At 35.5% G+C, this 15,840-nt stretch overlaps 1 protein-coding gene and 1 pseudogene across 5 annotated transcripts in view; both read left to right on the top strand.

Annotated features, from left to right (window-relative positions):
• Nucleotides 1–15,840, top strand: part of SEPTIN7 (septin 7) — a 115,311-nt gene that overhangs the window by 23,166 nt on the left and 76,305 nt on the right. For 4 of the 5 annotated variants that reach the window (XM_046020724.1, XM_046020723.1, XM_046020721.1 and 1 more), the window contains exon 3: nt 12,943–13,045. In XM_046020724.1, coding sequence (XP_045876680.1) covers nt 12,943–13,045 — 103 coding nt within the window. Of the gene's footprint in view, nt 1–11,585; nt 11,653–12,942; nt 13,046–15,840 lie in introns of those variants that run through there. The other variant, XM_046020725.1, reaches the window with a different exon arrangement.
• Nucleotides 14,378–14,495, top strand: LOC123952310 (annotated as a pseudogene).

Here is a 15,840-nt window from a genome sequence, read left to right as displayed (position 1 = left end):
TTAATCAGTATTAAGTATCCTTGTCAGTGGTAAGAATTTTGTCTGAATGTTTGTGTTGTAGCCATTCCGGCTCTCTTTTCATTTTTGAAATCATTTTACTTCAAGGTAGTTGTGTCTGTGGTTCTGAAAGGTGTTTCTTGTGGGTACCATATGATTGAATCATGGTTTTTAATCTGTTCAGCCAATATTTGCCTTTATTGAATATTTAATCCTGTGTGAGTACTGAAAGGTAAGATTTTCACCTGTCATTTTGCTATTTGTTTTCTAAATATCTTATATCTTATCAGCATCTCTGGTTCTGTTTATTTTTTCCTTTTTTTCTCTTTCTGGATTATTTTTTAATTGTTAAATTGATGTTTTTAATGTACCATCTTAACCCCCCCCCCTTTTTTTTGCTATATTCTTTTGAGAGTGTGTGTGTGTCTAGCAGGGGCATTGCCATTGGGATTACAGTTAATATCTGATTTTATAGCATTATAATCTGGTTTATTACCTATTTAGTTTCAGTAGAGTACAGTAATTCTGCTTTTATATAATTTCATATCCCCTTACTTCCTTTGTGCTATTAGTGTCATACAAATTACATCTCTGTACATTATAGACCCATCAAGGCAATTTTATAATTATTGCTTCATGAAGTTGTTCCTTAAATAGGTAAAAAAGAAAAGAGTTGCAAACAAATTATGCTATCTTTTATATTTGCTTGTTACATGTACCCGTGATACACATTTCTTAGAGGTACTATGTAAGATCCTCCCATTTCAGTTTGAAGGATTCTTTTTAGTATTTTTCGTAGGGCAGGTCTGATTTTGAGTTCTCTCAGTTTTTGTTTTTTGGAGAATGTGTTAAGTTCTCCTTTATTTTTAAAAGATATCTTTTAGTAGATACTGAACTCTTCGCTGACAGTTTTTGTTTTAACATCTTGACTATGTCATCCCTCTACTTTCTGGTCTGTAGTTTTTGATGGGATGTCAGTCATAGTTATGGAGCATCCTCTGTAATGGTCACCTGACTCTCATGATTCTTTGTCTCTGGTTTTTGACAGTTTGATTTTGATATTTCTATTGTGGATCTCTTTGATTTTATCCTGTTTGTTGAGTTTGCTGAACTTTTGATGTGTAGAAAAATGTTTTTCTTCAAATTTTGTAATTTTTTCCCCATTACTTCTGCAAACATAATTTTTGCCCCTTCTTCCTTGCTTTTCCTTTCTTTCTCTTTCCCTCCCTCCCTTTTTCCTTCAGCTTGAGGGATTATGTATATGTTGGTATGGTTGATTATTTTCCTTCCATAGTTTCTGGTTTTGTTCATTTTTTCTTTATTCTTTTTTGTATTTTTTCTTTAGACTGGTTAATGTGATTTTTGGTCTGTCTTCAGATTTGTTGCTTCTTCTGCTAGCTTAGATATATTGTTGAGCCTTTCTACTGAAGTTTCATTTCAGTTGTCCTTTCCAACTTGAGAATTTTTATTTAGTTCTTTTTAATACTTAATGTGTCCTTATTGATAGTCTCTGGTGAATGTTATTCTCATACGTCCCTTCAGTTTTTTAGACTTGGTTTTCCCTAGTGTTTTGACCATATTTAAGATAAATATGCCTCTGTTTAATATCTGGGTGTTCTTAGAAGATAGTCTCTATTGATTCCCCACCCCCCACCCCTGCCATATATGGGACATTATGTCTTGTGTTTTTGCATGTCTCCTAATGCTTGAAAACTGGACCTTTTAAATAATACAACATGGCAGCTCTGGTCAGATCTCCTCCCGGGGTTTCTTAATGCTCTTTGTTGTTTGGTGACTTTCTGTAAATTCTGCTTTCTTCGCCATTGTGTTGTCACTGAAATCTCTGGTTATCTTTGTGGTTATTTATGGAGTCTTCTAGGGAAACACCAGACAGGCCAAATAATGATAGTTGTCTGGGAATGGTTTTTTTTTTTTTTTTAAGATTTTATTTATTTATTTGACACAGAGAGATCACACATAGGCAGAGAGGCAGGCAGGCAGAGAGAGAGAGGAGGAAACAGGCTCCCTGCCGAGCAGAGAGCCCAATGCGGGACTTGATCCCAGGACCCTGAGATCATGACCAGAGCCAAAGGCAGAGGCTTTAACCCACTGAACCACCCAGGTGCCCTGGGAATGGGGCTATAAAAGAGCCTGTTCTGCCTTCTTCCACTTGCTGTCAAGATGCTGATTTTTGCCATAATTGTGTGCTCTTGGTTTTCAACACTACTGTGGAGCTGAGAGGGGAGATGAGAATAGGCAAGGTACCTAGATTCAGCCCCCTTATTTTGAGTAAGCGTTCTGTGGATTACTACAAGCCTTTTGTTCATTTCTAGAGTTCTGAAGAAGTTGATTTTGAGTTTTCTTATTGCTTTTATTTATTTATTTATTTATTTTGAAAGATTTTACTTATTTGACAGAGAGAGAGAGAGACAGTGAGAGAGGGAACACAAGCAGGGGAGTGGGAGAGGGAGAAGCAGACTCCCCACTGAGCAGGGAGCCTGATTCGGGGCTGGATTCCCAGGACCCTGGGATCTGAACTGATCCGAAGGCAGCCGCTTAACAGACTGAGCCACCCAGGTGTCCCTTCTTATTGATTTTAAAGGATAGAATTTTCTGAGCTCTTTACCTTGTCATTTTCTTAGCTGTCACTCTAGTCTGTATCCTTTGAATTGTCTTCCATTGTGCACACAAGAGAATGTTTAAAGGTACATAATATTGTGTCAACTGTCTAGTAACAGTTTTTCCACTTGATATACTGTCATACTTATTCTTCTAAAACTTATAATGCATGGTATTTTTACAAACGGAATAGCATGATACATTGTTTCTTTCACTTGTTTTGGAACTTGGTTTTTACAGTCTTTCACTGTTACTGTCTTTTGTTAGATGTTCTTATAGCTAAATCTTAAATATATTCTCAAAATTATAAATGTGTAGAAGTAGAAGTGGAATGTGTTGAGTCTGGAAGCATGAAAACTCACTTTTTGGTCTGCAAGACCAGATTGCTCTTCAGGGAAATGGTTAAAATTTGTATTTCACCAGTCATGTAGGAGAGTGATTATTTGCCAGCTTCCTCACCCAGTACTGGGTATTACTATTCATTTCATTTTGCGTTCCAGGAGATCTTTTGGCACAAAGGAAAGTTTTATATTCTTGAAATATTTTATATCTATATCTAGTATGGGAGCCACCAATCACATGGATCCTGAGCACTTGAAATGTGACTAGTTCTAAAGGAAGTGTGCTGTATTTCAGATATTACTACAAAAGAAAAGGATGCAGAGCAATGAATATGTGAAGTGAATCGCAGTAATTTTTATATTGATTGCATGTTGAAGTAGTATTGTATATACATAGGTTAAATAAGACATATTAAAGTTAAATTCTTTTTTCTAGTTTTTAAATGTGTTTGGTGGAATACTTAAAATTACATGTGTGATTTATTTTATATATTTATTAGGCAGTGCTGATCTAGACTCTAGACAGTTCTTTCTTTTAAAAAAAAGCCCTGCTTCTTTAAAGCTTATGCTGTTTAACAGCAGCACGTTCTCACCCTTTTTAAATTTGCCAGTTTCTATTTATTCATTCAAGATGACACCAAACACTCAGTTTTCCTTTCCTCCCCAAGTTCTGTCATCATTCTGGGGCATTTTTAGTGCCCATATGTACATCTGACTCAATAATTTAGCTTCCCAATTTCTGGGTTGTGCTTGGGCTGTCATTTTAATGGTCCCATGTCGGGGCATCTGGGTGGATCAGTGGGTTAAATGTCTGCCTTTGGCTCAGGTCATGATCCTAGGGTCCTGGGATCAAGCCCTGCATCGGGCTCCCTGCTCGGTGGGAAGCCTACTTCTCCCTCTTCTACTCCCCTGCTTGTGTTTCCTCTCTCACTCTGTCTCTCTGTCAAATAAATAAATAAAATCTTTCCTGGTCCCATGTGGTTATCATCTGGAACTTCTGTTCCACCTGTAAAATCTTTTTTTTTTTTTTTTTAAAGATTTTATTTATTTATTTGACAGAGAGAGAGATCACAAGTAGGCAGAGAGGCAGGCAGAGAGAGAGGAGGAAGCAGGCTCCCTGCGGAGCAGAGAGCCCGATGCGGGGCTCGATCTCAGGACCCTGAGATCATGACCTGAGCCGAAGGCAGCGGCTTAATCCACTGAGCCACCCAGGCGCCCCACCACCTGTAAAATCTTAATTGTATGGCCCATTTTAACCACAAGTTCACATTCTTTTAGATATCTCATTTCCTTGGCCCTCTTCATTTTTGTTCACGAAATCACTTCAACTATACTTGTCTGCTCCCATGATCCCATGATCCCTTGACCTTTTTTGCACACTTTCTGCAAAATAACAGTTTCAAATGACTCTTAAAGTTTATTGGCTTGTACTTACGTTGCAGATTGCTACTGGACAAAAAGATCCTATGGCTTCTGGGATATATTCACACAGATATGTGGTCTTCAGCTTTAATCTGCATATAGAGTTGCTTGGCTGTCTCCTATGGACTCCTAGTCTGTCCTGCTATTCTTGTGGTTCTTACTGTTCCCTCTCCTGTCCTTAAAATGAGTATATGATTTTGTCTCTTGCCCTTAGAGAAGACCTCATCTCTCACTCTAGAACACTGTATCCTAATTTACCTTTTTTCCGCCATTTGTCTACTTGATCTTTAGCATTTAAATGGGTGCAACTATCTCTCTCTCTCTCTCTCTTTCCTTTTCAACTCTCTCTTGACCCATTGTTACTCTCCAGGTTCTACCTTAACTGCTCTTCACAGATAAGCATTCTGAAGGAATTGTTTATACTCATTCCTTGCACTTACTCACTGTTTATTTACTTCCAGTATGCATTTTTCTTCTTTCCCCTGTTATGACAAAGGTCCCTGATAATGATAAGTAGATTCTTCTGTATCTTTATAGTGACCACTCCAGAGCATTTGGTACAGTTGACCACTTCTTGAAGAAGGCCACTACAGTTGACCTTGAACTGCTTCTAGGAACTACTTTTTCCTCATTCTTTTTATCTCTCATCTTTTTCTAGCTTTGTGTAGGTGGTGGGATGTTAGTATTGTTTCTGGCCTGGTTCCACTTTGTGTGCTGTATATGGATTCATATGCATGGTCTTCATACCATTTAAGTGTTGTTGGCTTAAAATGTTCTGTTTCACCTAGACATTTCTAGAACTTCTAACTTTTATATATGCAAGCTGTGTACTAGATAGTTGTCTCCCTAAAGTCCACTTAATACCTTAAACTCAGGTGATTTCCTGCTTTTAATGATTGGTATCACTGTAATCCAATTGTTCAAACCTAAATTTAGAAATCTCAGCCTTACCACTTTGCAGGTTAGTTATAGAGACCTGTAAATACATCTCATTAATTTCTAACTAGCACTGTCTATTAGAAATTACTGTAAGTCATATATGTAATTTAAGATTTTCTAATATCCACATTTAAAAAGTAAAAAGAAACAGGTACAGTTAACTTTTGTTCATATGTCACCCAATATGACTAAAATTTTATTTCAGCATGCAGTCACTATAAAAGTTAAGATAATCTTTGGACGCCTGGGTGGATCAGTTTGTTAAGCCTCTGCCTTCTGCTGGGCTCAGGTCATGATCTCAGGGTCCTGGGATCAAGCCGCTATCTGGCTCTCAGCTCATCAGGGAACCTGCTTACCCCCCTCTCTCTGCCTGACCTCTCTGCCTACCTGTGATCTTTCTCTCTGTGTCAAATAAATAAATAAAATCTTTAAAAAAAAAGATAAAAAATAAAAAAATTAAGATACTTTTCATAATTTTTTCATACTAAGTTTTCAAGATCTGGCATGTATTTTGCACTTACGGCACATCTCATTTCAGGGTAGCGAAATTTCAACTTTTTGATAGCCACGTGTAGTTAGTGGCTACCTTAATATAGACAGTAGAATTTTAGCTTCTATTTCTCTTCATCCTCACTTCTTTCTTGGCTCAAGTCCTAATTTTTTCCCTGGGTTACTGCACCAGCTTTTCGGATTGTATTGTACATTGTACAATGTACAATGTATGTATATTTTAATTCCAAAGGGCACAAATTGAACTTGAAGTTAATTAAGAAAAGACTAAATGTTTGTCTTTGATATTTAAGTTGTTGTCATTCTGAGAACTCTTACAGTTCATCTTCAGTATTCTTGTAGTGGTAAAATAAGAATAAAATAAGAATACAGTTCTGCATGTGAATTAATGTGATTGTGTATTCTTTTTTTTTAGTATATGTGCTGCCGAAGCGAGCACGTGATTGTGTATTCTTATGCTTCAAGTCCTTTAATGTTCTCCATAAGCTTTCAAGATGAAGTCCAACCTAAGTTCCTTAGTGTAGCTAACAGTAATCTTCATGATCTGGCTTTTGTTCAAGTTTCCTATGCTATAGCTCCCAGACCTTGAAACTGAGATGTACTAAATTTGTAGTTCCCATATAGAATCATGCTCTCCTTTTGCTTTTGAGCCTTTGCAGTTATCAGCTAGTTTGCTTGAGACCCATATTTTCCAGCACCTACCCATATTTCTCATCAGACTAAGGTGTGCTAGTCCTTCAGGAGCTGAAGGATCTGACCTCAAAATAGGACCAAGCTCTCCCCGACCCCCACTGTCTTTTTTGTTCTGTAGCCATCCTTCATGTTTGCCTAAGTCACAGTATTTTATCACTGTGTTGTTATGATTGCCTTCTAATTTACCTGACCTTAGGTTCTTAGTTTCATAAGCAGGGAACTTGTTTTTATTAACTTTTGTGTACTTAATTGCTAGTACATACATTGTGAAGGTCCAGTAACTATGTTGATTGAATGAGAGTAATTTGATATAAGTAGAAATTAGATTCCAAGTTCAGAGTAAAGAAAAAAGTTTTAAATGTATCTTACTCTTACATGTATTCATAAAATTAAATATTAAAATACTTTAAGCACATTAACTAGGAATCCAAAATAGAGAAAATAAAAGTTGGTTTCATCAGTACATAATTGCTCATCTCAGTGAAAAGGGAAGAGCTGGGGCAGGCAAACTAAGACATGAACTTTTCAAAAACACCAGGGTGAGGGGACATTAAAGCCGACATTTAGGACATACCCATGCAATCTTGTAACATTTTAGTGTTCTTGTTGTATTAAATCTGGAATCTAGGTATTTTTATACCAGTTATATTTAAAATATTTAAATCATTTACATGGTGGCATTCTTTATTTTTTCCATTGGGTTATGTAAGACTAAGAATGCTGGACAATTATATATATGTATATGATGTAAGGCTTTTAAGAATACTAAGGAGTAGACAAAAGTGTTTAGAGTTGCTTAAATTTTAGAAGAAACTTAATTATTTTTGTCCATGTGTAAAACAATGTACAATGTATGTATCTTTTAATTCCAAAGGGCACAAATTGAACTTGAAGTTAATTAAGAAAAGACCAAATGTTTGTCTTTGAAATTTAAACTTATGGATAAAAACCTTGGATCTTTGTAGCATGATGTTTTTTTTAATTGCAATTATTAAGGGAAGAAATAGAATTCCGGTGATACTAAGGTAATTTGGGGCTGAGTGTCTCATTTTGTAAAGATGAGGGAAGTTGAAGGTTTGTAGTACATCTTAGCATGAATATGTTTTAATTTTCCTCAAAATCTGATTTTTGTCAGACTCTTCTTTTCTGTTATAATTCCCCTTGCTCAATTTTGTTGTTGTTATGGAAATGTATATTTGGTATTCTCAAAATAAATTATTGCTTTTCTTTTTTGGAAAATTTATTAAAACTTATTAATATTCAGACCTTTAAAAATGATAATGGATTTCAGATGCCAAGATTTTCATAACTTTATTCTTTGGAATCGTAACAAGTGGCAAGAGAAGGTGAAGTATTCTTAGGGGTTCCAATAATCTATCAGTTAGAACCTATTTGAAGCATCTTTTTCTTCAAATATAATTGATTTCTAGAAATAAGGTTAAATAAGTTAAACACTAAAATTACCGGATATTGTATTTAAGTTGATATTTCCACAGGCAGTGAAATAACAAGCAGTAAATTGTTGTGATTTAATTTTCTTAAATAAGAATTTTAACATTGAAATTTGGCATAGTAACTAAAAGAATTTTGTAAATGTATGCCTTTAGAAAAGATGATTTGATAACTGTTTCTTCTTAGGTAACTCATGTTTCAAATCCAGTAATACTTTTAAGATCTTAAGGTATTTTGGTAGAAGCCTGCATGAGAATATACTTTTATCTTTATTCACATGCTTATAAGTGTCACAGTTATATCACTCATATCTATAAATAATGTTTCTTATTCAGAGATTATATTTCACACTGGTACTGTGAACATTTTATTTGCCCAGGAAAAGAATCAGTGGGTGGTTAAGTCTTCTGAATTACAGACTGTGGTTGATTTTAGAATTTGGGGTAAGGAATGATTCTTATGAAATGTGAAAAGTCTATATGTTTTAGTCAACCAATGTTATATTATTGGTATAATCCCAAAGTCTTTTGAGGGGGGGGGTGTCTTTGGACACAATTTTTTCCTTAGAAGGAATTTTCTTAAAAATATATATTTAGCCATTTAGCTTTTTAAAATCTCTCTCATGTATTGGCATCTTGCTAGGAATATAGAGATGAGTAGGACATGGTTTTCTCCCTCTGGGAAATAGTTATAGAGGGCTGATAAGTAATGTGTTAAATTTTAAAATAATTTAATTTAGGGGCGCCTGGGTGGCTCAGTGGGTTAAAGCCTCTGCCTTCGGCTCAGGTCGTGATCCCAGGATCCTGGATCCAGCCCCGCATCGGGCTCTCTGCTCAGTGGGGAGCCCGTTTCCTCCTCTCTCTCTGCCAGCCTCTCTGCCTACTTGTGATCTCTGTCTGTCAAATAAATAAAATCTTTTAAAAAATTTTAATTTAAAACATAGAATTATTTAAAATGTTTTATTTATGTGCAAAGAATTATTTACCCTCATCCTACTCACTCTTCTTCCTCACTATGTTACTGAGACTGCTCTTATCCAAACCAGTAACCTCCTTAGTTTTATGTTTATGTCTTTTTGGTTATGTTTTATGTTTTATGATTATGTCTTCGGTATTTCATTTGACCTTTCAGTGGCATTTAACAGAGTTGAGTGACCTTGAGCCATTCCTGGTGTTCCTTCTTGCTGACTGATCTTTCTCACCCCCTGTCTGTCATCTCAGTGTTGGAGTGCTCCAGGTCTCTGGCTACCCCCCCCAATCTCTAGTTTTCCTTGAGAATCCAACCCTCTTCTAATACTACTTATGTGCTTATGACTCCTAAATCTATGTTTTCAGCACCAACCAGCCTTGCAGTTTCTGGACTTACGTATTTAACTGCCTACTGGCCTTCTTGAATGTATAATGCACACATCAAACATCACACATTCAAAGCTGTTACTGATTTTGACAGTTCGGGCCTTCACTGCCTAATTTTTAATTCCTTATTGTTCCTATTTTTCCTTAGAAATATCACTCCATTGAGTTGTTTAAGCCAAAAACCTAGGAGTTATCTTGGTCTATTTCTCCTTCACCAATCACACCTAGTACGTCAGCAATGTCCTGGCAGTTTTGCCTTCAAAACATATTCTGAATTCTTCTTATCTTTTCTTGTAACCACACCATCTAAATTCAGTATACCCTTTCTTTCTTGGACTATTGCAGTAGACTTCTTACTAGTTTTCTTATTTCCACTTCTTCTCTTAGCCTTGAGAGCTATCTTTAAAACACAAATCAGGTCAGGTCACTTGCCTGTGTGCAACCCTCTAGTGGCTTCCCATCATGCCTAAAATAACATCCAAATTTCTTACTTTGGCTGGGTCCCACATGGTCTGGCCTCTGCCTGCCTTCCTGACCTCGTTTTCATCACTTTTCTGCCTGATTCACCGCTTTCTTCATTGTAGTTCATGTAACCTCTTTTTGGCCTAAAAGTACTAAGTTCGTCTCTACTTTAGGTCCCAGCCCTTTGCCTAGAAATCTTTCCTCCCTTTTCTTAATCCATTCCCAATATTGTACTATATGCCAAAGACTGTTCTAGGACTTGAGGATAAAGCAGTGAATAAGACACAGGGATATACTCTCTGGCATTTTTCTTATGCCTTTTGTCTGGAGCATTCCTTGAATATGCAACCTAAAATACTCCCTCTGAAACTTTTTTCAACTCTCCCAGATGGCGGCTTCTTTTTTTGATGCCACATTTTATGTAGTTTATTTAATCTCCACCTTGAAGGAGCTCACATTGTAGTTGGAGGTGGAATAGGGTGGAGAGTGCAATAAATATGGTGAGTAAAATGTATGTTAGATGATTAAAAAAAAAAGTACTAAGAAAAACATAAAGCTGCAGCAAAGTACAGAGGAGAATGGAGTTGTAATTTTAGATAGGGTGGTCAGGGCAGGCCTCTGTGAAGTTGACATTTGAATATCGTCATGTGTTCCAGGTTGTGATATAACTCATAGATTTGTGTCAATATAAAATAAAAATAGGGGCTCCTGGGTGGCTCAGTGGATTAAGCCGCTGCCTTCGGCTCAGGTCATGATCTCAGGGTCCTGGGATCGAGCCCCGCATCGGGCTCTCTGCTCCGCAGGGAGCCTGCTTCCTCCTCTCTCTCTGCCTGCTTCTCTGCCTACTTGTGATCTCTCTCTGTCAAATAAATAAATAAAATCTTTAAAAATAAATAAATAAAAATATACAGTTTTCACAGACTTTTGTCCAAAGTTAGTCTACTTTCTTCTTATGCTTCGTTAGTTGCTTTCAGTTTTTACAGCTCACATTAACTTCATCTTCCCATTTGTTGCTTGCTATCTTTAGCTTCCTTCCCTTTCCTGTATCCACAAGTCTGTGTTTCTTCCAATTCTGAACTTTAATCAATAGAACTTGAACTATAGCGCTGAATAAAGGTTTCTAACTAAAACATTTGCATTTATCTTATATAGGCTGTCTTAATTCAGAGATTGACAAAGCAAAATTGTATGAAAGTTGCATTTTTTTCCTTGAGATTTAAACCCTGTCCCTATATACCTTGCTGAAACATCATACATAACAGCTTTTTTTTTTTTTTTAAGGTTTTTATTTATTTGGGGGAGAGAGAATGAGAGAGAGAGCATGAGAAGGGGGAGGGTCAGAAGGAGAAGCAGACTCCTTGCCGAGCAGGGAGCCCAGTGGAGCCCGATGCGGAACTCAATCCCAGGACTCCAGGATCATGACCTGAGCCCAAGGCAGTTGCTTAACCAACTGAGCCACCCAGGCACCCCCATAACAGCTTTTCTACCATTTCTTTTAAAAATTTAAGTATAAGACATAGTAGTAATTGGCTTTTATAAAAAGTTAAGAGGTCTTCAGGAGAGCTGCTGAACATTAATTAAAATTCATTAGGCCTTATGTCCCACAAAAAAAGTATTTGGCATGTATAAAGCCTGGCCTCACCTTATGTATAATTTATTTCTAATTTGTTGAGTTACATGTAAGTAACTTTCATTTTTTTCCCTCTATTTTTTGCTATGTTCCAATGGATTTGCCTTTCCTGTTTGGACTGAATGTGTCATACACAATTCTTGGAATTCCTCATTTACTATTCCTCTATGGATCTGTTCTGTTGGAATCTGGAACACTGGAATGATGGAAATGTGTTCTTTACAAAGTAGCTGTGAGTATATGAGATAATTTATACAGAGATGTTTTCAGTCTAAATTAACTTAAATTTAACTTACAGTTCAATGAAATATGACCTAAGGAAGCCTTATATTTAATATATATTTTTAGCTTTATGCATAGTAGGTTTTCATATATCTGATTTTAAAATACTGTACTCTGATTAGTATCCTAGTTATAGTCTTTAAAATTAACTTTTCCATTTAATTGGCTTGGTTATCCTGTCAACATTTGGCTTAAGATTAGTTCATATGAATCCAAAAAAAAAAAAAAATTCTAAAAGGTGGATGGATTTTGTTACATGTGATGCTAGTGAGGAATGCAGATTCCTGTTTAAATCCAAGTGTGTTGAGTTAATGCTTTGATTTCATGGGTATTTCTTTTTTTTAATGAGACATTAAATGTGTCATAACCTTTTAAGAGAAATATGTACCTCTTAGGAATATTTTGCTATTGTATTTTCATGATGACTAAGACCTGCCTCTAAGTAAAATTAACCAGTAAGATTACTCACTCAGATGGTCTGAACTATGGACATTTTTTCTCAGCACTGGGTAAGTTAAAAGTCAGATTTAATTACTACACCAATTTAAAAGTAGGTTTCTTTGAATTACTCATGAAACTATTGTTGAGATCATCAAAGAATCAAAAACAATGCAGAAAACTGAATTCTGGTTTTCTTTAAAATCTGGATAAATCTGATGTCCCTGATGAGGGAGGCAACAGGATCATTTGAAATGCTGAAGTGGCATAATTGGACCTGGTATTAATAGCTTGAAAGATATTGTTTATTGATTGACTTGGCCATAAGAACTTTTAAGAATTTATGAGAAAATTATTTTAAACTCAACATTTGATTTCATTTCATGAATAAGAAGACAAATTTCAAGAAATTCATACCTGTGGTGATTAGTATGTATAAAGGGATAATTAAGAAAGTTCCTACTATAAGGGTATTTGAAATTTTTTATCTTGAAACACTCTTTCTTTCTTTCTTTATTTATTTATTTAGCTGATTGGTCAGAATCTTGTCATTGACTAATTGTAAGTTGAAATCTTTGCTCTGAGGAAGGTTTCTTTGGTTTTTATTTTTTGCCCTTGGGTTTTTATAATTGACCATTATATTGTCAAATCAACGCATACTCCTAATTCACTCAATCAGTTTGATTTGCCATGGATAATAGTTTATATGGTTTTCTAAAATAGGTTATTGACAGGAATTTGAAATATGTGACAGAAGAGTTTTGTTGAGACATGAATAACTTGGCCCTTTTGCCTTTCTCAGCAACAGAAGAACCTTGAAGGCTATGTGGGATTTGCAAATCTCCCAAATCAAGTATACAGAAAATCGGTGAAGAGAGGGTTTGAATTCACTCTTATGGTTGTTGGTAAGATATGTTTTCTTACTAAAATTGGATTTTGATCTGAGTTTTAAGTTATTAATCAGCTCTGAATGAATTTAAGAAGACAGTAGCCTAAATGACTGTAGGAATCGTGTTATATCTTATTATGTGAATACATTTTTTTAAAAGATTCTGTTTATTTATTCGAGAGAGAGAGAGTGCCAGCGCATGAGCAGGGGGAGGGGCAGGGAGACAAGTAGACTTCTCACTGAACGGGGAGCCCCACACAGGAATCCATCCCAGAACCCTGAGATCATGACCTGAGCCAAAGTCAGATGTTTAACCTACTGTGCCACCCATGTGCCCCTTATGTGAGTACATTTTAAAATTTAACCTGGTGGCATGATAGGATTTATGTATTTTTTAGGCTCTCTCTCTCTTTTTTTTTTTGATAGGTGGCACAATTTTAAAAACTAAAAGTTGAAAAGCTGTGGTGGTAGAGGAATATAACACTGTAAAGAAATTCTCTTCAGGGGTGCCTGGGTGGCTCAGTGGTTTAAGCCTCTGCCTTCGGCTCGGGTCATAGTCTCAGGGTCCTGGGATCGAGCCCTGCGTCGGGCTCTCTGCTCAGTGGGGAGCCTGTTTCTCCCTCTCTCTCTGCCTGCCTCTCTGCCTACATGTGACCTCTCTCTCTGTCAAATAAATAAATAAAATATTAAAAAAAATAAAAAAAAAAAAGAAATTCTCTTCAATTGGTAATGCTACAAAAGGAAATAGTGTCTTGTGGTTAGTTATTACAGGATAATTTTATTTTCTGGCTTATATATTGTAGAGGAGTCATATCACATCAGTACTTAACTTAAACATACGTGCTCTGAATTTGAGAAAGAAGGGTGGGGTAGAGGTTCATAATCATGCAAGTGATTACCCTGGAAATTCATTCAGTGAGTATAAGTTCTGTAGTGAGTGAAATACAGCTTTCTTCTCTAATTCAGTTACATTTTTCTTAAGTGTTTTATCCTCTGAGCACCAAGCCCTGCCTGAAGCCCATTTTAAGAGATTGTCAAAGGTTATTTTGATTGTATGTTGGTACCATCGTTGTTATATTTGAAGAAACAGTATATCATATATAAGATTAGTAATTTTTTTTTTTTTTTTTTTTTTAAATTAGAGAGGGCAACAGAGGGAGCTCAAGCGGGAGTGGGAGAGGGAGCAGCAGGCTTTCCACTGAATGGGGAGCCTGATGCGGAACTTGACCCCAGGACTCTGGGATCATGACCTGAGCCAAAAGCAGATGCTTAATGACTGAGCCACCCAGGTGCCCCAGATTAGTAATCTTAAATGTATAATAATTTCACTTAATAGAAGTTGACTCCTGTCTACAGCCATACCACCCTGAACAGGCCCGATCTTTTCTGATCTTGGAAGCTAAGCAGGGCGGGCCTGGTTAGTACTTGGATGGGAGACTGCCTGGGAATACCAGGTGCTGTGGGCTCTTTTGAAAGTAAATCCTAAGGATGATGAAACTTTGTATTTCTCTATATGTTTTAAGAAGGTGAAAGGCAGGATAATGGATTCACTGTCCTTGACAAAGAAAATTGAGTTAATACTTTGTCTTTTTTGTACTGTTCATTAATTTTTGCTAATTATGTTCAACTCCTGTTGTTTTTATTGGATATTGAATATTAGATTCATTGAATTAGCTCTGAAATAACTCCTTCATTGGAGGAGAGAATACTTTATCAATCGACTGGAATATTTTACCAGACGGTCATTTTGTGGCCGTTTGGAAATATCTGTGTTGTGATAGTTTAAGTAGTTAAAGCATGGTCCAAAGTCTGCAAACTTGATGTTTGGTAGAGTTGGTTAACTTACCTGTTTCTGGTTGTGTAGAAGCATAGTATACCCAGCTTGCAAATTGCGACTGTGAAGCAGAGGTCAGTCTAGATAGATGGGTGGATAAAACATGCAGAACATACCTTTCCTTTTATAGGGCAGTTAACATGATCATTATATGTAAAGAAATACTAAATCTTACTTTTACTTATATAACATTTATGATCTTAAATGACAGACTGTAAACACATATAAGATCTTTTTGTAATTTGTAAGAAAAATTTCTAGGTCTGTTAGAACTATAACAATTTAAAAATTTTTTCAATATTAAAATTTATATTGAAATTAAATTTTCAATATTAAAATTTCAATATAAAATGTCAACATTAAAATTTCAATATAAAAATTTCTAGGTCTGTTAGAACTATAACAATTTAAATTTTTTTTCAATATTAAAATTTTTTCAATATTAAAATAATATTGAAAACTAAAAATTTTTCAATATTAAAAACAATTTATTTTTTAATATTAAAATTAAAATTTCACTATTAAAATAAAAATATTAAAATTAAATTAAAATATAAAATATTAAATTAAAATTAAAATTTCAGTATTAAAATTTTCAATATTAAAATTCAATATTAAAATTTAAAATTTTAGTTTGAAGAATGACTTCTTGAACATATGCTTAGTGGAATAATATCTCGGGATCAAGGCCAGATATTTGGTTTAAAAATCTCGAACATTTTTCCAGGTGAAAAAGAATTCAAGTCAGCTGAAATGATTTTAGAGGAAATATGCAGTCTCTGAAAGTATCTTATTAGTTTGTGAAATATGACTTCAGCTGAGATTAAAGGAGAATGGGTGTTAATATCCTGACCCACTTTACCTTGAATGTTATTGTTTAATGTTTAATGTGAGAGACAGCTCTCACGTTGCTGTCTCTATAGACTTGTTTAATGCAAGGAGTGAATCTTTTCATCTACATAGTTGAGGAGTATCTA

Source organism: Meles meles, chromosome 10, assembly GCF_922984935.1.
Source record: "Meles meles chromosome 10, mMelMel3.1 paternal haplotype, whole genome shotgun sequence".
NCBI classification, from domain to species: domain Eukaryota; kingdom Metazoa; phylum Chordata; class Mammalia; order Carnivora; family Mustelidae; genus Meles; species Meles meles.
This window is presented reverse-complemented; position numbering and strand designations above follow the sequence as displayed.